This window comes from Pongo pygmaeus, chromosome 12 (assembly GCF_028885625.2).
Source record: "Pongo pygmaeus isolate AG05252 chromosome 12, NHGRI_mPonPyg2-v2.0_pri, whole genome shotgun sequence".
Lineage (NCBI taxonomy): Eukaryota > Metazoa > Chordata > Mammalia > Primates > Hominidae > Pongo > Pongo pygmaeus.
In genome coordinates, this window is record NC_072385.2 from 130,640,559 (window position 1) to 130,667,026 (window position 26,468).

General features: G+C 48.0%; 1 protein-coding gene across 2 annotated transcripts in view; it reads right to left on the minus strand.

Annotated features, from left to right (window-relative positions):
• The window catches only part of TRAPPC12 (trafficking protein particle complex subunit 12), a 108,696-nt gene that overhangs the window by 19,317 nt on the left and 62,911 nt on the right, over positions 1-26,468 (minus strand). For both annotated transcript variants that reach the window (XM_054476580.2, XM_054476579.2), the window contains 3 exons: positions 17,661-17,773; positions 2,598-2,670; positions 47-120 (listed from right to left, as the gene is read on the minus strand). In XM_054476580.2, coding sequence (XP_054332555.1) covers positions 47-120; positions 2,598-2,670; positions 17,661-17,773 — 260 coding nt within the window. The remainder of the gene's footprint in view (positions 1-46; positions 121-2,597; positions 2,671-17,660; positions 17,774-26,468) is intronic.

Consider the following 26,468-nt stretch of genomic DNA (forward strand, 5'->3'; position numbering starts at 1 on the left):
CCGCTCTTCCAGATCACATGGCAGCCCTGCTTGGCCACCCACGTACCTTCATCAGGAGCAGACAGTTTGCCATGGAGTACATCACCCGGCCCAGACGTGACCTCCACAGCCGGACAGAGGCTACAAGGTAAGAGCAGCCTGTAAGTGCACAAATAAATTCAAGGCTCTTTCTAGCCATCAATTATTGGGTCCTGTGAATTCTAATTTAACTTTAAAAGATCCCTCTTGTTAACACAACTGGATTTCGGCCTGGAATGCTGAATATGCTGCAGGCTGCACTGAGGCAGAAAATACAGCACTCGCATTGGGACCAGAGGTGGCTTTGGGAAGAGACCCTCGGCATCAGAGAACCAGGAGGGTGGCTGCTCCGACAGGGGGCCCCGTTTCTAAAGCCAGAACCCTGAGAAAAGGAGCAAAGTTGACAGAAATGACGACGCTGCCTGTAGCTCGACAAGGCCAGGAGGGCCACTGGCCAGGGTGGCTGCCAGCCTCTCGCAGGTGACCTATGGGAGGCCACCCGGAGGTCCCCACCCATGCCCAGCCACGAGGCCTTCCCTGCCTCCCAGCCATGGGCTGGTGCAGACGCTGGGTCCCCCAAGGAGTGCTACACCCTGGTCCAGAACTCAAGTGGCTGGCACATTCCGCTGGGGACTCGGCACTGCCCTGCAGCTGGCTTCCTTCCCTAGTACCTGCTGCCACACGGTGGCTGACCGCGACCCTGAGCCTGAACCGTCCCTCCCTGCTCTCCCCTGCACATTTTTCAGTTAGCAGCCATCCCTCCACTGATTTCAAACCTTCAGGGCCCATCTCTTCTAGTAGTTTCCAAACTGGCTTTGTGGCTTTGTTGGGGTCTGCAAAGGTCCTCTGGGAGCTGCCCTGGGGGAGGGCGGGCTGACCAATGGTGACTGTTTATCATTGGGATGACCAGGAGGAAGGCGCCGGTTGAGGACTGAGCTAATCTGAAATGAATATGTTATTGACAGGCAGGCTGAGGTCCAGAGAGGCCAGGGACGTTTCCAGCTGACCCCCTGTCCAGCACTCCTTGTGCCTGTGCTGTGTCTACTTCCTCCAAGAAAAGTCCACACTTCCAACTGTGAAGTGCCAAGATGCCACCCTGGGCAGCACCAGGCCCTGGGAGCGCTCCTGGCCTCCCTCATCGCTGGGCACTGGGAGCCGTGTGGCCCCGGCCGCCTCTGAGGCTGTGATTTAGGAGGCCGAAGCTGACGCGTCCACTGTGAGATAACAATCACCTAGAAATGATGTGTATTTACGGTGTGCTTCAGGAGAACACACAGAAACTTAATTGCTAGAATTAAAAACTTAACTCACTTTGCCTTTCAGCAATTAAAAACACATTAGCTGCTTATGTTCCCCTTATACCACTATTTTTGTGAAAAGAAATTCTGAATATCTTCTCTTAATGGATGTAAAATATGGATTGTCTCAATGAATTGCATATTTATTCTGATGATCTTTGCAGATTCCTTCCCTGCTCTAAATCCTCCCTTACCCTCCTTATAAATGCTCATGGGTGTGACCTTCTGTTAGATTTCTAGGAACAGCCTTCTGCTGTCTGATAACTACATGCTCATTCCCACCAAAGCAGGAGCCCAACCAGGGGTAAAATGACTGGGTGCCAAGAATGCTGAATGGGACATCCATGAGCAGACGGTGACGTCTCTCCTTCAGACCTTGTTACTCTACTTGCAATTAAATTACTGAAAAGAGAGTGCACAAGTGCACACACATGCACACACCCACACCACATGCCACAACATGCACACCCAACATCCACACACCACACACATATACACACCTCACACACGTTCAGCTCACACCAGCCAGCAGTTCCCCAGAAACTCCAGCACATCTGCGGAAATGGAGACCACCCGGTCTTGACTTGGGCTGCACATCGAGTAGGACAGAAGCTATGAGAAGGAGATAACCAGGCAACCAGGCCTGTGGGAAGATGCTGCCACAAGGAGTGAGGGAGGCTAGGGTGGGGCTGCCTGGGAGGGAGCACTCAGGCCGGGTTTCCAAGCGTGATCGGAAGCTTGTTCCTGGCTAATGCACTCGCCGAGCCACAGCTGGCATGGCCTCACTGTGCAGATCGGCTCATGTCAACCCACCAGTCCCCCAAGGGGTTTCCAATGCTCCAGGGAACTGCCCAGCCCCTCAGCCTGCCTCCAGGCTCTAGGCAGCACCCGCCTTCCTCTCCAGCTCCTCCTGAAGCACCCTCCCGAGCCTCTGTCCCCGACGTGGAGGCCTCTCTGGGCCCCTTTGGCTGGGCTGGGCTCCTTCCTCACGCCCACTCAGACCACTTGGCATGGCAGGTTCCGGGCCATGTGCTTTTGTGGTGAAGGCATGTCTTCTCCCCGGGCGCAGGGTTTGGGTCTGAGGCTGCACGTTGCACCCACAGCATCACCCAGTGACGTGCTTGGCTTCCCCAAGAACGGAGTGAGTCGCAAATGCACAAATGGACACATGCAGTGCTGACTACAGAGAGGAAAGGAGAACGAGAGGAAGTGAGAGGCTTTGGGCTCAGTTTCTCAATGATGTCCGAGAAGCATCTAGTCAGCAAAGTCCAGCCGACCCACCTTGTCTGCCCTCCTGAGTCACGCTGCTCATGCCGCCGTCTTCTGCTAAGCCTTGCTCCAAATTGGCCAGGATCTGCAATCATTCCAAATGAGAAGGACAAAATCATGGGAACTAATTTTTGTCTAAGACTTTGTTATATTCTCAGTACAGCAAATTTCTCGGATGAAAACAATTTGTCAAGGGATGTTCACACACACTTTTAAAAAATATTAAAACATTTGATATTTTATTTATTTTAAATTGCAACTTTATTTTAGATTCAGGAGGTATGTGTGCAGGTTACCTGGGTATATTGGGTGATGCTGAGGTTAGGGTACGATTGAAGCCACCACCCAGGTAGTCAGCATGGGACCCAACAGATCATTTTTCAGCCCTTCCTCCCATCCCGCCCTCCCCCCACTGGTAGTCCCTGGTCTATTTTTTGTCCATGTAAATCCAATGCTTAGCTTCTACTTACATGGGAAAACATTCACTATTTGGTTTTCTGTTTCTGTGTTAATTCACTTAGGATAATGGCCTCCAGCTGTATCCATGTTGCTGCAAACAACATGATTTGGTTCTTTTTTTTATGGCTGCGTAGTATTCCATGGTGTATGTGCACCATCTTTTCCTTATCCAGTTCACCCACAGGGACACACTGTAAACATCACCAGTCCCCACGGCATGGGGTGACAGTGAATGGGGAGGGACTCTGCTCCCAGCTGATGGTGAAACTGGTGTTTATGATGTTCTTGAAGTATCTGCAGACATCATACATAGGGAGTATGTTTTTTAAGAAAAGCATCAAGCCTGTAATCCCAACACTTCTGGGATTGAGCGGTGGCTCAAGCCTGTAATCCCAACACTTTGGGAGGCCGAGGCAGGTGGGTCACTTGATCCCAGGAGTTAGAGACCAGCTTGGGCAACATGGCAAAACCCCATCTCTACAAAAATACAAAAAATTAGCTGGGCATGGTGGTGTGCGCCTGTGGTCCCAGCTACCTGGGAGGCTGAGGTGGGAGGATCACCTGAGCCTGGGAGGTCAAGACTGCAGTGACCAGTGACTGCACCACTGTACTCCAGCCTGGGTGACAGAGTGAGACCCTGTCTTTAAAAAAAAAAGCATCGAGTATGTCACATGAGACTGATGATGACCTTTTGTGAAAATGTCAGTCTCATTCCTACAGGGCACTGTGCTTGTGGCCTTTTTAATGTACCAAATACATTTTGTGCAACATGTCACTTTCCACAGTTTTATTGCTTGGTTTGTAACTTTTGGGCACTTCTTTTGTGTTTTTTTCTCTGAAAACAAAGCTGCTGTTGCTGCTGTGATCTGGGTAGTGAATTTAGATCATCTTGCCAGTTAACACTCCCCACACATGACCTGCCCCAGGAGGGGAGGATTTCCGTTCGTCTGACTCCCCGGTCTATACCTGCTGAGGACGAAAGCAGCCTCTCCTCACCTGCAAGGGTCATTACTTAACACAAACTGGAGAACAACTTGCTGTCAACACGAAGGATTTTTCCTCTTAACCTTTATCTTGGGCTACCTCGATGACTCAGGGGACAACGTGGGGTTCAAAATTGTAAACTTGAAAAGAATCTACCCAGTTTAAACTAGGTAAAAGACATTATTCAATGAATCTGCTTTCTAATGAATGATCATAAGAACAGAAACTGACAAAAAGGAAAGGCTTGGTGTTACCATGAAATTAACTTCCCTCACCCCTTGTCCACAGTTGGTGGGAATGTAAATCAGTGCAACCACTATGGAGAACAGTTTGAGGTTTCTACAAGAAACAAAAAATAGAGCTACCATACAACCCAGCAATCCATGCCTAGATATATACCCCAAAGAAAAGAAAGGAAATCAGTCTATCAGAGATCTCTGCACACCCGTGTGTGCTGCAGCACTGTGCACAACAGCCAAGACTTGGAAGCAACCTAAGTGTCCATCAGCAGACGAGGGGATAAAGGAATTGCTATATATACACGATGGAGTACTATTCGGCCATAAAAAAGAATGGTATCCTGTCATTTACGGCAGCATGGATGGAACTGGAGGTCACTGTGTTAAGTGACATATGCCAAGCACAGAAAGACAAACATTGTATGTTCTCTTATCTGTGGGAGCTAAACATTAAACAACTGAACTCATGGAGATGGAGAGCAGGAGGATGGTTACTAGAGGCTGGCAACAGTAGTGGGGGATAGAGTAGGGATGCTAATGGGTACAAAAAAACCCAGAATAAATTAGACCTAGTATTTGCTAGTACAAGGGTAGCTATAGGAATTTAAGTGTACATTAAAAAAATAACTAAGGGAGTATAATTGGATTGTTGCAACACAAAGGATCAATGCTTGAGGGGATGGATAGTCCATTTACCCTGATGTGATTATTACGCATTGCCTGCCTGTATCAAAATATCTCCTATAACCCATAAACACCTACTATGTATCTACAAAAATTAAAATTTATTAAAACAAGGAAACTGACTTCCCTTAGGCTAATGCAGAGGGAGCACAGGAAGAAAGAGGGACGGGACACCTATCACAGAGGCAAAGCCGCTGCCCGAGCCAGACCTGGCAGCGCCCTGGTCTGCGGAGCCTCGAACACGCCCACTGGCGGTCCCCGGGGTGTGACGCCCCAGGTCAGCAGACTCCTGTGCCTGTTCTGTGCCTCCGCACACCACGGGAGCTCTATGGGCCTGGGTGACCTCCTCATGTGGCGGGGTCTAGGGGCCTGGGCAAATCCTCTATGCGGCGAGGTGTCTGTGGGTCTGGGCCATCTCTCCATGCCATGGGCGATCTCTCTACATGCTGAGTGGAGGAGAAAACCCTGCAGAAACACCCCAAAACTTTGTAGTGAGCATGCAAGGCCTGAGAGAAGACCCGCACCACAGAGCCATGGTGGTCTCAGCACAAGCTGTGCTGGGGCTGACGTTCCCTGTGGACTATCACGGCTAATGAGGGGAGAAGGGGGAATGAGGTCCTTCAGAAGGGCAGCAGGAAGAGAAAGGTCTAGAAAGAAGGAAAAAGAGTTTCCCACCCCAGAGATGCATAAATGCAGAAACAGAAGCTCCATCCTAGCAGAGGCATCAAACGCAGAGCAAGTGAGTGACGGGAGCTCCACCTGCAGCAGCTGCTTTCGGCCCAGACCCACCTACCCAGCTCGGAAGGCGCAGGGATAGGAGACGGAGACACCAAGCAGGCTACACCCCTCCAGACCCATCTACCCAGCTGGGAGGGCACACAGGTAGGACATGGAGACACCAGGCAGGCTACACCCCCCCAGACCCACCTGCCCAGCTGGGAAGGCGCAGGGGTAGGACATGGAGACACCAGGCAGGCTACACCCCTCCAGACCCACCTACCCAGCTGAAAAGGCACATGGGTAGGAGACGGAGACACCAGGCAGGCTACACCCCTCCCTCTGCAAAAAGCATTCTCCTGGCTGGGGCAGAGGGATGCACGGAACGACGCCAAGTGCCTGCAGGGATATGGGTCACTGAGGTGCTTCAGCCCGAGAAAGGGACAGCTGGAGAAAGCCCCTATTGTTGACACAAGCATAGGCATATCAGACACAACCTTCTGACCCTCGGTGACTATTGTTTTATTTGTAGGGTGTATCATTTAATGTCAATTAATAGGTCCCAGTGTGATGCAGAAGAGCACCCATGAGTGAACGGAAAAGAAACAGCAGTTCACAGTTGGTAGCTTTTATTGCTGTCTATCTAGAGACAGTTGTCTGGCTTTATAAAGTAACAGTACATTGATTTACAAAAGGTTATTTCTATAAAGGAAAGTGACAGACACGTTCTCAATCCAAAGCCTGAATTATTTAGGAAATGCAGTTACTGCAAAAAAAGCCCGACAGTGTGTCGTTTGCAAATGTGGTGCGGCTGGAATTTCCTCCTTGGTTCCTTTTGCCCCAGACAAAAGGACCAGACTCCAGGGTCTATATCAGAGACCAAGCAGCGGTCCTGTGTTTGTGTCCCAGAAGAATAAAGGCCCAGCACGCCACATCCGGTTCGTTTGGGAAGAGGCTCTGAGGAGTAGGGGCATGATCCAAATCACTGCACCCACATCCTCCCTGCTGAAGCCGCTGAGGGCCCAGGCGAGGGCATAGGAGGAAGAGGACAGAGATGAGGCAACAGTGCCAAGTGCTTCAGGAAGATGCACAGAGCAGTAAGCCACCGGCCACAGGGGCAGAAGGACCGTGGAGGGCAGAGTGACCACAGGGGCCGAGGGGCAGAAAGGGCCGGGTGTTGGAGGCACCTTCCTGCACATTCCCTGGGAGCTGTTCCCGACGGGTTGAAGCTGGGTCAGGAGCTCCGTGGAGCTGTCTGGTCAGGCGCCGGCAGTGTGGGCGGTGCTTAGCGTCTGCTGGGAAGTACCGGGGACGATGTATTTTACAGATGGGGGCGCAGGATGGTTTTTAAGCACAAACAGTATTCTGTTTGATTTCACAAAAATAAACCTGTGAAGGAGGCAGCATCATGCCCATTTGCAGGGGCCCTTCACGCTTTCCACACACAGAGCAAAGTGCCACAATGACAAGAACAGGGATGCCCGGTGCCAGAAGACGTGGGTTCAAGTTCAGGCTGACCTTCAGCGTACCTTCTCTGAATTCCTATTTCCTTAGCTGCCCATTTTTTCACATGCCTGTTTTACAAATCATGGAACTCCAATGAGAATGTACTTGAAGCATTTTGTAAGCTTTAAAAATGCTGAATGGATATTAATTACAGATAAGAGGAGAAGCAACCAGAAATGAAACAATCCCACTGCCTCAGATTCTCCTGTGGTTTATCTTTCACCATCACCCCTGTACTAAACTGTGAAAGGTTTCGATATGTGGGATCGCGGAGCAATGAAATTAATGCTGCACTGGCTAGTAAATATTAAGTGGGTCTTTGAAACTTCCAGGAGCTTCCACAGCTCCGAGGTTTGGCTGCTGGGCAGTTTCAAGGTGCCTGGAGGTTGAAGGGAAGTCCTCTTGGAGCCCATGGGCCTTCCAGTACGAGCCACATCCTGGCAGGGTTAAGTGGCAGCTCACACCACCAGGATGGGCTGGAGTGGAGGCAGGGGAGCCTGTCCTGCAGGGCTAGGAGAGGCCTGTGAATCCTGAAGTGGAACAGACCCAGCTGACTGGCCACAGTGTGGCAGTTTAAATGCGGCCATGCATTCCTGAGCACTCCTCAAAAGGCAGAGTCTCATTCCCATCCCTTGCATGTGGCCTGGACTTAGTGACTCATCCAACAAACAGAACCAAGGTAGAGGGGACATAGAGACCTCCGAGACCCGGCCGTGCAAGGCACCGTGGCTTCCTCCTCCTCCCTCCCTCTCTGCAGGGAGCCAGCTGCTATGCTGTGAGACGCACGAGAAGCCCTACAGAAAGAACCATGAGGCCAGGAACCCAGCCTCTCACCAATAGCAGCAGAACTCAGCGGGTATATGACGGAGCCTCCTGGAGCCCAGTTCTCCAGCCCCAGCTGAGCCCTCAGGTGAGACACTGCGGTCAGCATCTTAACTGCAACCTCAGGACAGACCTGAGCCAGTGCAACCCAGAAGCTGTGCTGGACTTGAGACCCACAGAAATAGTGAGGTCATACATCCCTGTGGTTTTAGCCCATACAGTTGCAGATAATCTGTTAGGCAACAACTGATGGTTAACACACAGGTAAATCGAAGTTACCCAGCACTTTTAACTGAAGGCTTTGCATGAGGAATAATGTATTGAGGCCACTGTACTGAAACATGTTGGAGGTTTAGTTTTGTTTAATTTGAAAGTTCTGGGCTGGACATGGTGGCTCACGCTTATAGTTAGTTGTAGCACTTTGGGAAGCTGGGGTGGGAGAACTACTTGAGTCCAGGAGTTCAAGACCAGCCAGGGCAACATAGTGAGACCCTATCTCTACAAAAAGTTTAAAAATTAGCCAGGTATGGTGGCGCATGCCTGTAGTCCCAGCTACTCAGGAGGGCAAGGCAGAAGAATCGCTTGAACCGGGGAGGTCCAGGCTGCAGTGAGCCATGTTCATGCCACTGTACTCCAGTCTGGGTGACAGAACAAGACCCCCTGTCTCAAAAAAAAAAAAAAGAAAAAAAAGAAAATTCTGAACTGGGTTCTTCATTGGGTATCAGCATGAGCTCATCTCTGAAAGCGACTGTAATCATGAGAAGACGCTGCTTGGAAATGCATGGAAGAGGAGTTTGGAGAAAATAACAGATGGAACAGCTGTGGAGCTGAAGAGACGATTCCAGACTCGGACTGCTCTGTGCATAGCGTGGAGGGGCTGCTGCCAGCCCCACGGTGGGGGATACTGCACTGGGCAAGTCATGGCCGGTCCAGGGATGAACAGGCTTCAGGTTAACAAGGTGGGGAACCATCAACACCTGCCCACAGTACAGGAGGGAAGATCAATTATTCAGAATTAAAAACCTGCTTACGTTTTGTCCAAAGAATGAAGAAAATTATATGCCTTGAATGAATATCCCAGCTGCTTGACTCCATATATAACCACTACCACTTGATCTCAAGAAATATTTAAAAAGGCAATTTGTAACTTATTCATATTTAAACAGACCCAAATCTATGTTCTCATCCTATGCAGTTATCCAGGAGGTGGTGAAGCAGGTTTTCTGGCTGGGTCACTGACAACACCTTCAGTGTGGAAAGTGCTGTCTACAGGGGGCCTTGAGGAAGGAGCCTTTGCGCCTGTCCCTTTGGCGGCTGTCATGGGTCGTGGGTGAGTGAGGGATCATGGGATAGGTTTAGGGAACTGGTTTTATTCCCAAGGCATCTAGTATACAAACTACTGGGGAGGTGGCACTAAGCCAAGGACCTGAGAACTTACTAAGTGGACCCTTTTGAGTGGAGACTAAATGTTGGAGCAGGTCTGTTCTGGAGAGACTTAGATTTTGGGAAGTCCTGGACCTTCCAGTCCCACCACAGCTTCCCAGGGGACCTCTTCAAAGTGAAAGAGTCTTCTTGGAGCTGCTCCAAAGCTCTCAAAGAATCATGAAACACCGACCACGTGCCTGGCAGGCACCATGCGGGGTCACTGACATGTGCCCCCTGGCCATCCCGGGGAGATCAGCAATGCTTCTCACTTGCACAAAGAAGGCCGAGGCGGACACAGGCTGGACAGCTGGTTATGCAGCCGGCACTTCAGAGCGGACCTGGAAGTTTCCAGACTGTCAGCCTGACTCCAAAGCCACTCTCACAACCACTGCTTTTGGGACAGTGTCCTCTGGGCCCCTCACACCTTGAAAATACACTTTCTTCTTTCTATTCAGATCACAGATTGACAGAATACATAGTGCCGAGAAAAGCAAGGCAAAGAATGCACGATTTAAGAATCGTCTTACATCAAAGGCCTCTTCTCTAGGCTATCATGCCCGCCTCAGGGCTGGGTCACTGGCAAGTGCTATGGCCTTCAAGTTCACATTTGGTGCATCTGGTTTTGAATCGGGTTGCCATGGCTGGGTGGCAGGGTTGGGCATTCCGAAGTCCATGTCCCGGGATTGGCCACGATGAACTCTAGAGGTTTCTGAAGGTGTGAATTTCCACTGCCAGCTGGGTCAAGACATTCCTCTGGAAAACCCTGATGCCCAGTGCTTTCCGCTCCCTCTGCTTCTCCTGCTTGCACATTCTGAGCACACACGGGGTTCCAGGAGCATGGGCTTCAATGGCAAAGAGCAGGGACGTGGCCTCGATGGACGGCCATCCTCACTCGGCCTTTCCTTTCTTCTCCCCACCTGCCAGTCATTCCCATCTCATCTGATTAAGCCACAATTAATTTGTTCTCTGTGGAAGCGGCAGAAAAGAAGGGCAACCAAACCCTCTGGGTCAGGCACGGTGATGGCAGTAACTGGCCACTGTCGGTGTGCGGGTGGCCAGGCCCTGAGTGCTGGCCCTGACAGTGTTAAAGGCCAGCCACGCCTGTTCTCGCTTATGTTTCTAACTTTGCTTAACAAATAAGACAGCAAAACTGAAGAATGTCCATCTGTCAAAAAACCCTTTTAGAAAAGATATTAACTCTTCCTACAAACAAAGCTCTCACTACCACATTAGCAACTATCAATAGAGAAGCAAAAGCTACATCGACATTGTTGAATACGTTTCTTTTCCAGAGTGCACGAAAATGTCCTCTGCCTCCTCCAGCTGGGAGTGAGTCTATAAAGCAGCACTTGGATGAACGTGGAACTCTCAGCCAAGCTGAGCTGGGGAAGCCGGAGGCTGCGGAACTGCAGGGAGGGATGGAGCTGAACTCAAGACTGGGCGGGCGGATGCAGGTCAGTGACAAATGAAACTACAACCGAACAGTGCATCATTCCATATGGATTATGTCTACTTATGCAAATGGCTTGTAGAAGTGTGTTTGCTTGGCTCTTTCCCAAATGGTCTGTGAAGCTCTCTCCACCCCAGAGGGAGACACAGCCTGCAGGGCGCGTGAGAGGAGCAGGGTCAGAGGATGGCGGCATTGATTTTTCCAAGCCAGGGCAGCATGGGAAATTTATTTTAAATCGTGGTATATGTTCTTCTTCACTAATGCAATCATATTTGCACCAAACATTTACTAATTCACTCAGTGGCTCAAAGACAACAGATAAAACGAAGTACCCTGAACTCGTTTGTAAAGATCCTAAATGATGTCCTGCTAAAACTGGGCCCCATATAAAAATTCTCAACACTGTTCTAATCTAAAACACATATGCTGAACATAGACTCGAATCAGTCTTTGGTGAATCTTCCACACAGGAGAAGTCGGCCCCCTAAGAATCCGTGGGGGATCAGCTTCCCGCTCTGCTCCCTTACCAGGAGCCTCCGCCCGGACTGTGCTCCCGGCACGCCCTCCGCCCTCGTCTAACCGCGTAACCGGCTGCTCTCCACGCCCCACCCTCGCGAAACCGGCTGCTCTCCACGCCCTACCCTCGCATAACCGGCTGCTCTCCACGCCCCACCCTCGCGTAACCGGCTGCTCTCCACGCCCTACCCTCGCGAAACCGGCTGCTCTCCACGCCCTACCCTCGCGAAACCGGCTGCTCTCCACGCCCTACCCTCGCATAACCGGCTGCTCTCCACGCCCCACCCTCGCGTAACCGGCTGCTCTCCACGCCCTACCCTCGCGTAACCGGCTGCTCTCCACGCCCTACCCTCGCGTAACCGGCTGCTCTCCACGCCCTACCCTCGCGTAACCGGCTGCTCTCCACGCCCTACCCTCGCGTAACCGGCTGCTCTCCACGCCCCACCCTCGCGTAACCGGCTGTTTCGCTCCTGCCCCATGGTCTTCATTCTTTCAATAGCAAAAGGTCTCATGACATGATAAAATGAATACATGCGTTGAGTGAGACGTGGATAAGAAAAGGGGAATGACATGGCCTTTCATCACATCGTTTATGCCACTAACACGCCGGGGCATTCTTCCTCCAATGAATATCACTTACTTCACCAGGGTCACGTTGTAATGACAGTTCTGGCTTTGAAATGAATGTGATGTCACAAGCACTTCCCCATGTGAGGCCACGCACGCGCGACAGCGGCACCCCGACCAGCCTCTTCCTCTGCTACTTCGGCAGCTACTGCGTCTCAAACCAGGCGACTCCCGTGGGCGGCAGCCCGCAGGTGACTGGGCGGCTCTGTTCTAGCCTCTCCCTTGAGAGCTGAGTGTCAAGCTCCAACCCGCACGAGGCCTGGTCTGCCGAGCCCGCCCGCACCTCACTCTGCTGTCACCGAGGGCGGCTTCTTTTCCTGTGGGAAATCACGCTGGGAACTGAACCTGAGAAGACGTGACTTCTGCTGGAGTGGCAATGATCAGACAGCAGGGCTCAGCACACATCTGTACAAGTGGCAGCGCGTTCATTCCCTCAGCAACCTGCATGCTCTGCGCTGACTTGATCACTCCGGGATGAAAACCTTCCGCCATCCTCGCTCGGTTCTTGCGCTACTGTTTACCCCCTTCTGAAGCATTTGATTCTACAGTTATTTCTGACCTCCAGCCTGGAAACACTACTTTGAAGATCAACAACAGATGCCACGCAAGCAGTGAAAACAAATGGGACAGAGTTCTCTGGGGAATATGAACCAAGTATCTGCTTTCTTTCTAGAAACAACAATCTCAGTTTTGTAGAACGTCCTTGACTTAAGCATCTCAGCTCAGCGTCAAGGCCAGCCAACAGCCACTGACTGCAGCCCCAGCACTGGCCTCCGCCTGCTCAAGTCCCCCCTGAAGACCTGAGAGGAGGGGTCATCCAGGACTCAGGGCTTGGCCTGGATGTGGCCCAGCTCAGGAGTGGTAACTGGAAATGGCGGTGGTGGCTTCTCCACGCAGCTTCCCTTAGCAGCCTCAGGTGGAGCTGAAGACCAGGGGCCAGAGGTGCAGGCCAAGGAGGGTGAACTGCGGGAGGAGAAGCTAATGGAAAATGCACCAAAGGAAATCATGTTTAACATTCTAGACTCATTTCTTTTCACTCTGTTTGTCTCTCCTCACCCACTGGAAGAGCCCACAGTTCCCTGAACCTACTGAGAGCAATTTTTAGCAGGAGCAAGTGCAGTAGAGATTGCTAAAATTTCTGGAACTGTTCAAGTGACGCTTAAGACCAAACTTTAGAGCCCCTGCTTTACAAAGTATCAGAGAAAAGTCTGTATTTGAAGGAAAAAACCACAATCCTGATGGTCTAATTTCACAGAGAACCGCAGAGTGGTGCTCAAGGGTGAGGCTTCTGGAGCTGTGTGATGCGGCTTAGCCAGGCTCCATCACTGCCTCACTGCAGTTGTCTGGGGGATACTTCACCTCCCTGAAGCCACTTTCCTCATCTGGGAACCGAGGATAATAAAATCACCTGCAGCTGCTGTGGGCATTAGTAGGGGGTAATCAACATAATGCATTCAGCACCTCACACATCCATGCAGCGTGAACACGTGACTGCACCTCAGTGCTGGGACGCACAGCAACGTGTCCTGAGCAGAGCTGTGTGTGTGCCTGTGGTTTGGGGCAGGTGTGGTGTATGCTTTAAACAATGCAGCAAAGAGCAGTCCACGCACGGAGAGGTCTCGCTAACACATCCTTAGTTTGACTTCCTGAGGATTTCCTGGAGTTGTGAAGGTCTGGGAAAATCAGAACGTCATGCTGGAGAACCCTAGAGAGTCTCTTGTCTGACCTCTCTCTTTATTCACCAGTGGAGAACAGAGGGGATCGAAGGCCACACCAAGCCGTTCACTTTAATCCACCAAATCAACACTGGCAGAATAGTGGTGGGCTGGCTTTTAGTATTTTTAGATTTTGCACTATGATATAGTTTGGACATTCATCCCCTCCAAATCTCATGCTGAAATGTGAGCTCCAGTGTTGGAGGTGGGGCCTGGTGGGGGGTGTTTGTGTCCTGGGGGTGGATCCCTCATGGGTGGCTTGGTACCGTCCCTAAGGCAATGAATGAGTTCTGGCTCCGTTAGTTACCTTGGGATCTGATTGTCAAAAGAAGTCTGGTGCCTCCCTCCTCCTCTTCTCTCTCGCTCTCTTTCTCACCATGTAACACACTTGCTCCCCCTTTGCTTTCTACTATGATTAAAAGCTTCCTGGCCAGGCGCAGTGGCTCATGCCTGTAATCCCAGTACTTTGGGAGGCCGAGGTGGGTGGATCATTTGAGGTCAGGAGTTCGAGGCTAGCCTGGCCAACATGGTGAAGCCCTGTCTCTACTAAAAATAGAAAATTTAGCCAGGGGTGGTGGTGGGCGCCTGTAATCCTAGCTACTCAGGAGGCGAGGCAGGAGAATCGCTTGAACCTGGGAGGTGGAGGTTGCAGTGAGCCAATAGCGCCACTGCACTCCAGCCTGGGTGACAGAACGAGACTCCGTTTCAGAAAAAAAAAAAAGCTTCCTGAGGCCTCACCAGAAGCAGATGCTGACACTGTGCTTCTTGTACAGCCTGCAGGGCTGTGAGCCAAAATAAACCTTTTCTTTATAAATGACTCACCCTCAGGTATTCCTTTATGGCAACGCCAAATGGACTAATACACACTTCTTGAGTAAAGAAATTCTAGCATGAACACAAACTGTCCCTTTTTAAATTATGGAGGATCATGCTGTACTGGTGATGGCTGCAAACCTAAAAGGAACAGGTGAAACAAGCATCGTCTACCAAACTGTAAACTCACTGAGGGCGAGGCTGCGTTCTGTTGAGTCCTGAACTGCCAGCGTGCAGTACTCAGTAGGTGCTGAAAGGACATTTGCTGCATGAACAAATGAACAAGCTCAGATAGAGCTGTTCTGGACAGCGTGGAGACAAATCGCCCCATGCCCCCACAGTGCCCACTGTTCACATCCAGATAAAAACTGCTTCAGTTCAACACTGAACCAGCCACAGGAAGGTCAAGAATGCCCGCATGCGGCCACGAGCCCCTGACGTGCAAGGAAGTGAGCGAGGAAGTTGGCGACAGTGCTTCTTCTCCTGCCGAAGGAGGCGGACAGGCAAGGCTGACTGTATGGTCATGCCCTGGGTCTTTCCCTCTTGGTCCAGGCATCCACCAGCTGTGCCACAGTGCAGCTCTCTCTCTCAAGAGGGTGTCAAATTTTAAGTCAGCACATGAAGGAACACATAGTAATTACATATTGAAATTAACCATGAAAATCATTTAAGGTGAAGACCAACACACACCTTTTCATAAATCCAACTGCTTGTTTTTCTTCCAGGATTAGAACAAATTGCGATTTCCTCATTTAAGTACCATAAGGAATGTTGGCTTATATTTGGATCATGCCATGGAAAAGATATGTATCTTTAAACATGAGAGATGCCTGAAGTGTGGTGATGTATTCACACGATGAGAGGCAGGTGGAACTGTAGACTAGCGGAAGGAACGAGAAGCATGAGTGGCTGTCTCACTGACGGTGGCCCCATGCCCAGTCAGCCTGAGAGAAACGTTCCTAGGATGTGACTGCACTAACCCTTCTGGTTCTCCCCAACCCCACAATGCTTAGCTGTCAACTGCTGTTGCTTGGAAGCCCCCACAAGAGTCTCAGGGGGGCCCAGCCCAGCAAAGCACAGGCTCGAGCCCATCTCCAGGCATCAGTCAGGGGGAAGGGGCAGGGCCCCATTCAGCAAAGGGGTCTTCTGAGCAGATGTCAGTTGACCCCGGAAAGCACTGTCCTTTCTTGGAGCAGAAATGCTGGTGCAGGGTGGAAGAGAGGACTCTCGGTCCTTCTCCCTTCAAACGGGACATGTTATAGTGATGAAGCCAGGCAAGTGATGAAGAGCATGGACTCTAAAGCCAGATGACTTGGGTTCAACTCATGTGATCCTAAGTTAGCTAACCTCTCCATGCCTCAGTTTCCCCATCTGTAAATTGGGATAATAACATCTCCTTCATAGGGTTGTGATAAGGATTAAATGAGTTAATATTGGAACTCAGAGCAGTGGCTGGCTCATAATAAATGCAACAAAGGTGTCTGTCAGGTGGAGTAAGTGCAGGTGCCCGGAGCAGCGGTGTGGGAAGCTCCTGCTCTCTGCTCCACTGTCTCTGCTGCTTCACAGCTAGTGCTAAGTGGCTCCCCTGATCGTTACACTGTAGTATGCAGTTTTTCTTTTTTTTGAGACAGAGTCTTGCTCTGTTGCCCAGACTGGAGTGCAGTGGCTTGATCTCGGCTTACTGCAACCTCAGCCTCCTGGGTTCAAGCGATTCTCACGCCTCAGCCTCCCAAGTAGCTGGGATTACAGGCATGAGCCCCTGTACCCAGCCTGTAGTATGCATTTAAGGAGCATAATACTGAAATAGGGCATACTTCAGGACCAGGAAAACTGACTTGCAAAACTACTTCAACTAACTTGGCTTTTTCATCCACAAATCACTCTATGGCCCAGAATTTTCTCTTTCAAATACTATAAAGATTTCCTACAATGTGACATGGAGGATAATGAAAAATTCGTGTAGTTTAGAAAGTCACTGATTTAGAACTTCTCAATTTCAAGTTATGTGCTTCCGATTTCTGTAAATAAAATTAAACCCCGTTTTAAGATTCAAGAAAAGTGTTGAAATGTAAAGAAGTTGGTAACGTGATTCTCCATCAACTGATATAGTACAGAAAGCAAACAATTTTTCTTTTTATCTTTTAAGTTATGGTATTAAAAAAATGGAAGTGGGTACAAAGCCCAGGACAACAAGATGCCTAGAAATGCCCGTTTTTTCTCCACAGATAAGGATAAGGAGGGCCCCTTCCTTCCTTACTAGGAACGCTGTTAACACCATCATCTTGGAACTCCGCAAAACTTCTATCACAACAGCTGGGAAGTGAAAGGAGGAATTCGACAAGAAAAATCTTAGTTTTTCCAAAAATTATAATATGCTGCTGCTCCTAATAACTGCTCGTTGTTGTAGTTTTCAAAGTACTTCTGCATACCTTATGTCACTGAACCTATACAGTAACACTGTGACGTGGGTAGAAAGGCAGGATCATTCCTAATCTGAGATGAATACTCTATAACAGTCTGTAGACAGCAAAGTCTCTAAGTCCCACATTTCTTCCCAATGTCAGTTAGTGTAATAATGTGCCACTTTGGTGGCTCCCACATTAACTGTGACTTCACAACCAAGAATGAGTCCGAAAACACTCCGACTCTGCCTTTGCAGTCAGGATCATGAGTGACAGTTGCCATAATGCAGTACCACTTACTTGGATTTGAAAGCTTAAACCATGATTGCTTTCAGTACTGCTCCGGCACCTCTGTCTGCACATGGCAGGTGCGTGTGAGCACTTGTGGGACACAGGAGTGGTCTGGTACACTGACCTTGAGGCTTCAGCTGGCAGCCTTGGCAAGAAAGATGTCTCTGCCTTTCAGCTTCCCACAGTACCAGGCAGTAAGAATTACAGGACTCAAGCTCTGCTAGAAACTCTTACCATCCCTAAAAAAGATTTCAGCAAGAGCCACGACTACCAGGCTACACAAACCGGGTCACCTAGCCTTCTGAAGGCAGAAGCAGCGATGGTGCACGGGGCAGGACGGGCAGGGAACAGCACAGGCATGTCCTGTGGGGAGGGCGTGGAGGGCGCCTTCTCCCGTGGCAGGGAAGAATGACAGCGCCACCTACCTTGCTGCAGACAGTCTTCACCCTGTGCAGTCTATCCAGCGACTCCTGTGGGTTCCCCAGGTACTGCTGAAGCTCCGCGTGCAAGATGCGCATCGAGAAGGGGACCATGGAGCCTGGAATCCAATCAGTGCTGAGTGAGTTTGTTTGCCATAACTGAGCACGCATTCATACTTGGCACACTTGAAGGAGGCGTCGCAGATGTCCCAGCAGAAGTGATGACAGATCCCTTTATTTCTTGTGAAGTATTTAACGGTGTCAACTATAAAATACATGCTGGTTTTCTCTACGGAGCTCTATCTATGTATGTCTAGACAATTATCAGAGGAGACAGGTGGATGACACCACAATTTCCAAAGCTACACTGCAATCATTTAGAAACGACCCCAAAACGAATGAAACAGTAGAGACCACCAACCCCTCCTCCAATAAAAGAAAAACCAGAATGCTCAGATATTCTTTAATATTTCCTTAGTTTAGCAAGCTCGAATGGTAGGTTGCTTAGGTTGGGTTCCCCAGAAGGAGACCCTGAAGGGAGAAGATGTAAGCCAGCCAGTGGTTCCGGAAGTGCTCCTGGGAAAACCAGTGGGGAGGAGGGGAAACTGAGCACAGGTGCGTCTCAGGCCTGGGCCCTGGGGATGGGCCTCCCACTGGATTCCGTGTGGCCCTGGAGCCTGCGTTCCGCCTCTGAGCAGTCCCAACAGGAGGCAAGGGAGCTGGACTTGAAAAATCCATCACCCAGAGCTGCCTGGCTATGAGTGTGCTAAGAAGAGGAAGAAGCCCAAGAGAAACCACTTTTATATCGTATCACCTGTGGCTGCATCATCTCTCAGGGTAAGGTAAACTTTTTGTTAATATTGTATTCTCTTCTAATAGGATTTGGAATTTGATCTGTATATGTATACTAAGCAGATAACAATCATTAAAAAATCAAATAGCGTGCATTGATTATAAATGAGATAAAGAATAGAGAAATGCCAGCAGAGGGCAATCACATAGATTCAGTAAAGTGCTTTTCAAAATAGGCCTAAGCGATGAATATTTGGATCTGGAATATAGTCTGAAAGATGGTGAGAAAACACGCGTATGACTTCTGCAAGCCGCTTAACGTATCTGTGCCTCAATGCATCCATCTGTCTATTCATTAACCATTACTGAGAATGGGCTGTGACCACACTGAAACGAGCTTTATGTTTATGGTCTTTAATAAGAAAGGTCCAAAAAGAAGACAGTCAAAATTAAGGAACACTATGGAAAATAGTTCTACTGTGATTATAAGCCTGGAGAAAAGAAAGATAACAATTATTGAACTTAAAATGTTTAAACTTTCTTTTTTGATGCCACTAAATAATTTCTGTATCTCAAGAGAATGTCTGGCCGAGCTTAAGTTACAGCCTGAGTCACTTCGGTTTTCTAGAAATAAACATTTGTAGACCATCAGCATAATGACACAGAGGACTGGCCTACAATTAAGTCATATATAAGTCATGTCACTGTGGAACCGGCCCAACATGGTAAGTTATATGTAAGCCGTGTCACTTCCTTCCTTCTGTCTCAAGAAGAGAAGGGGCCAGAATCACTCCTGTGTGGTTTATCACTTACCACAAGGGAGAGAAGATCTCAAGAACCCTTCAAGCTCTAGAAGATAAGCACAGAAACAAACCCCTACTGGAAGTTCTCAAACCCAACTTGGGAGTAGCTGTTAATACTCCGATCTCAATTTACAGACTAGCTGTTAATACTCCGATCTCAATTTACAGACTAGCTGTTAATACTCCGATCTCAATTTACAGACTAGCTGTTAATACTCCGATCTCAATTTACAGACTAGCTGTTAATAATACTCCGATCTCAATTTATAGACTAGCTGTTAATACTCCGATCTCAATTTACAGACTAGCTGTTAATACTCCGATCTCAATTTACAGACTAGCTGTTAATACTCTGATCTCAATTTACAGACTAGCTGTTAATACTCCGATCTCAATTTACAGACTAGCTGTTAATAATACTCCGATCTCAATTTATAGACTAGCTGTTAATACTCCGATCTCAATTTACAGACTAGCTGTTAATACTCTGATCTCAATTTATAGACTAGCTGTTAATACTCCAATCTCAATTTATAGACTAGCTGTTAATACTCCGATCTGGAATACAGTTTGGTGGATGGTGAGAAAACAGGCTGTGTGACTCCTGCCACTTCACCTGAGAAGGTGGCAGAAAGTTAGCTGCCCCTTACCCTGACAACTGCCCATGGACATGGGGGTGCTTCTGGATGTAAAAGCACATGTGAAAATATTTTGAACTAAGTGAAAATAAAAATACAACTTATCAAAATTTGTGGGATGCAGCAAAAGCAGTGCTGCGAGGAAGCTTTTTAGTATTAAATGCATATATTGGAAAAGAAAGATCTGAAACCAGCTTCCACCTTTGAAAACTAGAAGGAAAAAGAGCAATCAATATAAGCCTAAAGTAAGCAGTAGAGAAGAAAATAATAAAAATATTATTTTATTATAATAAGAAAATAATAAAAATAAAAATATAATAATAAAAATTAGAGCAGAAATCAGTGAAACTGAAAACAGGAAATCAATAGACAAAATCAACCAAACCAAAAACATATTCTTTGACAAGACGAATAAAACTCTGACAAGACCAATAAGCCTCTCCCCAGGCTAGTCAAAAAAAAGAGAAGACATAAACAACTAGTACTAGAAGTGAAGGATTATTACTATGGATCCTATGGACAGTAAAAGAATAGTAAAGGAATATTATGAACAGCTCTATGTCCATACATTTGGTAACTTAGATAGAAAAAGAAAAACCTTTCCAAAAAAGCAAGCCCCAGACCCAGATGGTTTCACTGTGAATTCCACCTAACATTTAGGGAAGAAATGCTACCAGTTCTCTACAATCTCTCCCAGAAAACAGAAGCAGAGGAACACTTTCTAACTTCTTATATGAGTCTGGCATTACCCTAATACCAAAACCAGACAAAGACATTACAAGAAGAAAAAGCTGTAGACCAATGTGTCTCATGAACATAAATGAAAAATCTTCAACAAAATTAGCAAACTGAATCTAAGAGAACTGAAGTCAACAAAAAATTAGCAACCAAATCCAACAATGTATAAGAAGAATTATAAACCATGACCAGACAGAATTTATTCCAGGTATGCAAGGGTAATCTAACATTCCAAAATCAATTAACATAATCTACCACATCAAACAGACTAAAGAACAAAAATCATATCAATAGATGTAGAAAAGCATTTAACAAAATCCAGCACCAGCTCGTGATAAAAACTCTCAGCCAACTAGGAATAGAGGGAAACTTCCTCAACTTAATAAAGGACATCTACAAAACAACTGCAGCTAGCAACATACTTAAGAGTGAGAAACTCAGTGACTTCGCCCTAAGATCATGAATAAAGCAACAATGTTCCCTCTCATCTCTTCTACTGAACATTGTACTGGAAGTTCGAGCTAATGCAATGACAAGAAAACCAAAGGTACACAGCCTGGGAAGAAGGAAATAAAACTACTTGTTTGCAATGACATAATTATAAAGAAAAATCTCAAAGAACAAAAAAACTTCTAAACTAGGAAGTGATTAAAGGTCACAGGATACAAGATCAATATGCAAAAGTCAACTGGCTTCCTAGATACTAGCAATAAATGATGGGAATTTGAAATTAAAAACACACTATCATTTCCATATAAATAAGTGAAATACCCAGGTATAAAATGGACAAAATATGCACAAGAGCTATAGGAAGAAAACTATAAAACTCTGATGAAAAAATTCACAGAGCTGAAGAAATCAAGAGATATTCCACATTCATGGACAGGAAGAAAGACAATACTGCTAAAATGTCAGTTCTTTACAACTTGACCTACAGATTCGATGCAGCCCCAATCAAAATCTCAGCAAATTATTTTGTGGTTATCAACAAAATGATTCTGAAGTTAATATGGAGAAGGAAGACACCCAGAATATCCAACACAATATTAAAGAGAGCAAATCTGGCAGGCTGACACTACCCATCTTACAGAGCTATCTAAAGCTACTGTAAAAAAGACTGGGTGACTGTGTGGTCCTAGAAAAAGAACGGACAAATAGATCAGTGGCCCAGGGCAGAAAGACAAGAAATTGGTCCTCACAAATATAGTCAGTTTGATCTCTGACAAAGGAATAAAGGTAATTCAATGGAGAAAGGACAGGTTTTTCCAAAAATGGTGCTGGGACAACTGGACGTCCACATGAAAAAAAAATGAATCTAGACACAGATCTTACATCTTACCCCAAAATTAACTCCAATAACAGACTACATGTAAAGTGCAAAAACTATAAAACTTCTAGAACAGAACACAGATGAAAATCTGGGTGACCTGGGTTTGCTGATAATCTTTTAGATACAACACCAAAAACACAATCCATGAAAGAAAAAAATCAGTAAGTTGGACTTCATTAAAATTAAACACGTATGCTCTGTCCAATGTAGTATTAAAGTAATGAAGAGACAAGTCACAGACAGGAAGAAAATATCTGTAAAACACCTATCTGATAAGGAACTTGTATCCAACATATATGAAGAATTCTTAAAAATCAACAATAGGCCATGTATGGTGGCTGATGCCTGGGATCCCAGCACGCAGGGAGGCTGAGGCGAGCTGATCGCTTTTTTTTGTTTCTACAAAAAATACAAAAACTAGCCAGGTGTGGTGTGTGCCTACAGTCCTAGCTACTCCGTTGGTTGAGGTGGGAAGGCTGCTTTAAGCCCAGGGACTTGAGGCTGCAGTGGGCCATAACTGCACCACTGGACTCCAGCCTGGGAGACAAAGTGAGGCTCTGTCTCCAAAAAACAGACAATAAGAAAACAACCCAATTAATAAATGGGCAACAGATCTGAACAGACACATCACCAATAAAGGTTTATCAATGATAAGCATATAAAAAGATGCTCATCATCATATGTCATTAGGGAACTGCAAATTAAAACAATGAGATAACACTACACACCTATCAGAATAGCGAAAAATCCAAAAAATGGCAATACCAAAGGCTGGCTGAGGATGTGAATCAACAGGAACTCTCATTCATTGCTCTTAGGAAAGCAAAATAGTATGAAAGCTTTGGAAGATGCTTGGCAGATATTTACAAGGCTAAGAATACTTTTACCATAAGATCCAGCAATCACAGTCCTAGAGATTTACCCAAGGATTGGAAAACTTGTATCTGATAAAGGTGATAAAACTTGTATCTACACAAAACCCTGCAAAAGAATGTTTATAGTAGCTTTATTCGTAATTGTCAAAAACCAGAAGCAACCAAGATGTTCTTCAACAGAGAAATGGATAAATAAGCTATGATATATACATAAAATGGAATATTTTTAGAGATAAGAAATGTACTATCAAGCAGAAAAAGACGGCGGAACCATAAATGCACATTCCTAAGTGAACGAAGCCAATCTGAGGACCACATACTGTATGATTCCAACTATAAGACCTTTGGAAAAGGTGAAACTATGGAGACAATGGAAAGACTCCAAGCTCCCAGGGGTGGTGGGGGGATTAATCCAGAGGTGATGGGGGGATTAATCCAGGGGTGGTGGGGGGGTTAATCCAGGGGTGGTGGGGGGATTAATCCAGGGGTGATGGGGAATTAATCCAGGGGTGGTGGGTGGATTAATCCAGGGGTGGTGGGTGGATTAATCCAGGGGCCATGGGGGGATTAATCCAGGGGTGGTGGGATTAATCCAGGGGTGGTGGGGGGATTAATCCAGAGGTGATGGGTGGATTAATCCAGGGGTGGTGGGGGATTAGCCCAGGGGGATCGGGGGATCAATCCAGGGGTGGTGGGGGGATTAATCCAGGGGTGGTGGGGGGATTAATCCAGGGGTGGTAGAGGATTAATCCAGGGGTGATGGATTAATCCAGGGGTGATGGGGGTTAATCCAGGGCTGGTGGGGGTATTAATCCAGGGGTGACGGGGGTTAATCCAGGGCTGGTGGGGGTATTAATCCAGGGGTGATGGGGGGTTAATCCAGGGGTAGTGGGTGTATTAATCCAGGGGTGATGGGGGATTAATCCAGGGGTGATGGATTAATCCAGGGGGTGATAGGGGTTAATCTAGGGCTGGTGGGGGTATTAATCCGGGGGTGATGGGGGGTTATTCCAGGGGTGATGGGGTATTAATCCAGGGGTGATGGGTGATGGGGGGATTAATCCAGGGGTGGCGAGGGGTTAATCCAGGGGTGGTGGAGGGATTAATCCAGGGGTGGAGGTATTAATCCAGGGCTGATGGGGGAATTAATCCAGGGGTGGTGGGGGTTAATCCAAGGGTGGTGGGGGTTAATCCAGGGGTGGTGGGTGATGGGGGGATTAATCCAGGGATGATGAGGGATTAATCCAGGGTGGTGGGGGTTAATCCAGGGGTGGTGGGGGGGTTAATCTGGGGGTGGTGGGGGATTTATCCAGGAGTGGAGGTATTAATCCAGGGGTGATGGGGTTAGTCCAGGGGTGATGGGGGGTTAAAGCAGGGGTGGTGGGGGGATTTATCCAGGGGTGATGGAGATTAAGCCAGGGGTGGTGGGGGTTAATCCAGGGGTGGTGGGGGGATTAATCTAGGGGTGGAGGTGTTAATCCAGGGGTGATGGGGGGGTTAATCCAGGGGTGGTGGGGGGATTAATCCAGGGGTGATGAGGGGATTAATCCAGGGGTGGTGGGGGGATTAATCCAGGGGTGATGGGGGGGTTAATCCAGGGGTGGGGGTATTAATCCAGGGGTGGTGGGGGGTTTAATCCAGGGGCAATGGGGGATTAATCCAGGGGCGATGGGGGGAGTAATCCAGGGGTGATGGGGGGATTAATCCAGGGGTGGTGGGGAGATTAATCCAGGGGTGATGGGGGAATTAATCCAGGGGGTGACTGGGGAATTAATCCAGGGGTGGTGGGGGATTAATCCAGGGGTGATGAGAGGATTAATCCAGGGGTGGTGGGGGGTTTAATCCAGGGGTGATGAGGGGATTAATCCAGGGGTGATGGGGTATTAATCCAGGGGTGATGGGGGGATTAATCCAGGGGTGATGGGGTATTAATCCAGGGGTGGTGGGAGATTAATCCAGGGGTGATGGGGGGATTAATCCAGGGGTGATGGGGGATTAATCCAGGGGTGATGGGGTATTAATCCAGGGGTGATTGGGGTATTAATTCAGGGGTGATGGGGTATTAATTCAGGGGTGATGGGGGGATTAATCCAGGGGTGATGGGGGGATTAATCCAGGGGTGGTGGGGGATTAATCCAGGGGTGGTGGGGAGATTAATCCAGGGGTGGTGGGGAGATTAATCCAGGGGTGATGGGGGATTAATCCAGGGGTGATGGGGGATTAATTCAGGGGTGGTGGGGAGATTAATCCAGGGGTGGTGGGGAGATTAATCCAGGGGTGATGGGGTATTAATCCAGGGGTGATGGGGTATTAATCCAGGGGTGATGGGGTATTAATCCAGGGGTGATGGGGGAATTAATCCAGGGGTGGTGGGGGGATTAATCCAGGGGTGGTGGGGGGATTAATCCAGGGGTGGTGGGGAGATTAATCCAGGGGTGATGGGGTATTAATCCAGGGGTGATGGGGTATTAATCCAGGGGTGGTGGGGGGATTAATCCAGGGGTGGTGGGGTATTAATCCAGGGGTGGTGGGAGATTAATCCAGGGGGGATGGGGGGATTAATCCAGGGGTGATGGGGGATTAATCCAGGGGTGGTGGGGTATTAATCCAGGGGTGATTGGGGGATTAATTCAGGGGTGATGGGGGATTAATTCAGGGGTGATGGGGGGATTAATCCAGGGGTGATGGGGGGATTAATCCAGGGGTGATGGGGGATTAATCCAGGGGTGGTGGGGAGATTAATCCAGGGGTGGTGGGGAGATTAATCCAGGGGTGATGGGGTATTAATCCAGGGGTGATGGGGGATTAATTCAGGGGTGGTGGGGAGATTAATCCAGGGGTGGTGGGGAGATTAATCCAGGGGTGATGGAGTATTAATCCAGGGGTGATGGGGTATTAATCCAGGGGTGATTGGGGAATTTATCCAGGGGTGGTGGGGGTATTAATCCAGGAGTGGTGGGGAGATTAATCCAGGGGTGATGGGGTATTAATCCAGGGGTGATGGGGTATTAATCCAGGGGTGGTGGGGGGATTAATCCGGGGTGATGGGGGATTAATCCAGGGGTGGTGGGGGGATTAATCCAGGGGTGGTGGGGGGATTAATCCAGGGGTGGTAGGGAGATTAATCCAGGGGTGATGGGGTATTAATCCAGGGGTGATGGGGTATTAATCCAGGGGTGGTGGGGGGATTAATATACAGGGCAGTGACATTACTCGGCATGACACTATTCGGCATGACACTACAATGAACGCGCAACGTCATTAATTTGTTGAAACCCACAGAATGGACAACAGCAAGAGTGAACCCTAAGGTAATCTATGTACTTTAACAACAATGTACCGATACTGGTTTATCAATTATAATAAAAGTACTACACTAACGCAAAATTTTTATACTTATTAATAATAAAAATGCAAGATGTTATTAAAATCTCTGCAGAAGAAAAGAGGGTATATAGAACTCTCTGCTCGATTTTTCTGTAAATTTCAAAAAGGGAAGATAAACCCAACTACATATATACTTCAGTATACAATAAAGATGGTGTCTCCAAAGTATTAGATGGAAAATGGAGTTTTTAATGAGCATGGTTCAGATATGGGGATTGCCACATGATAAAAGATAAAATCAGATCCATTTC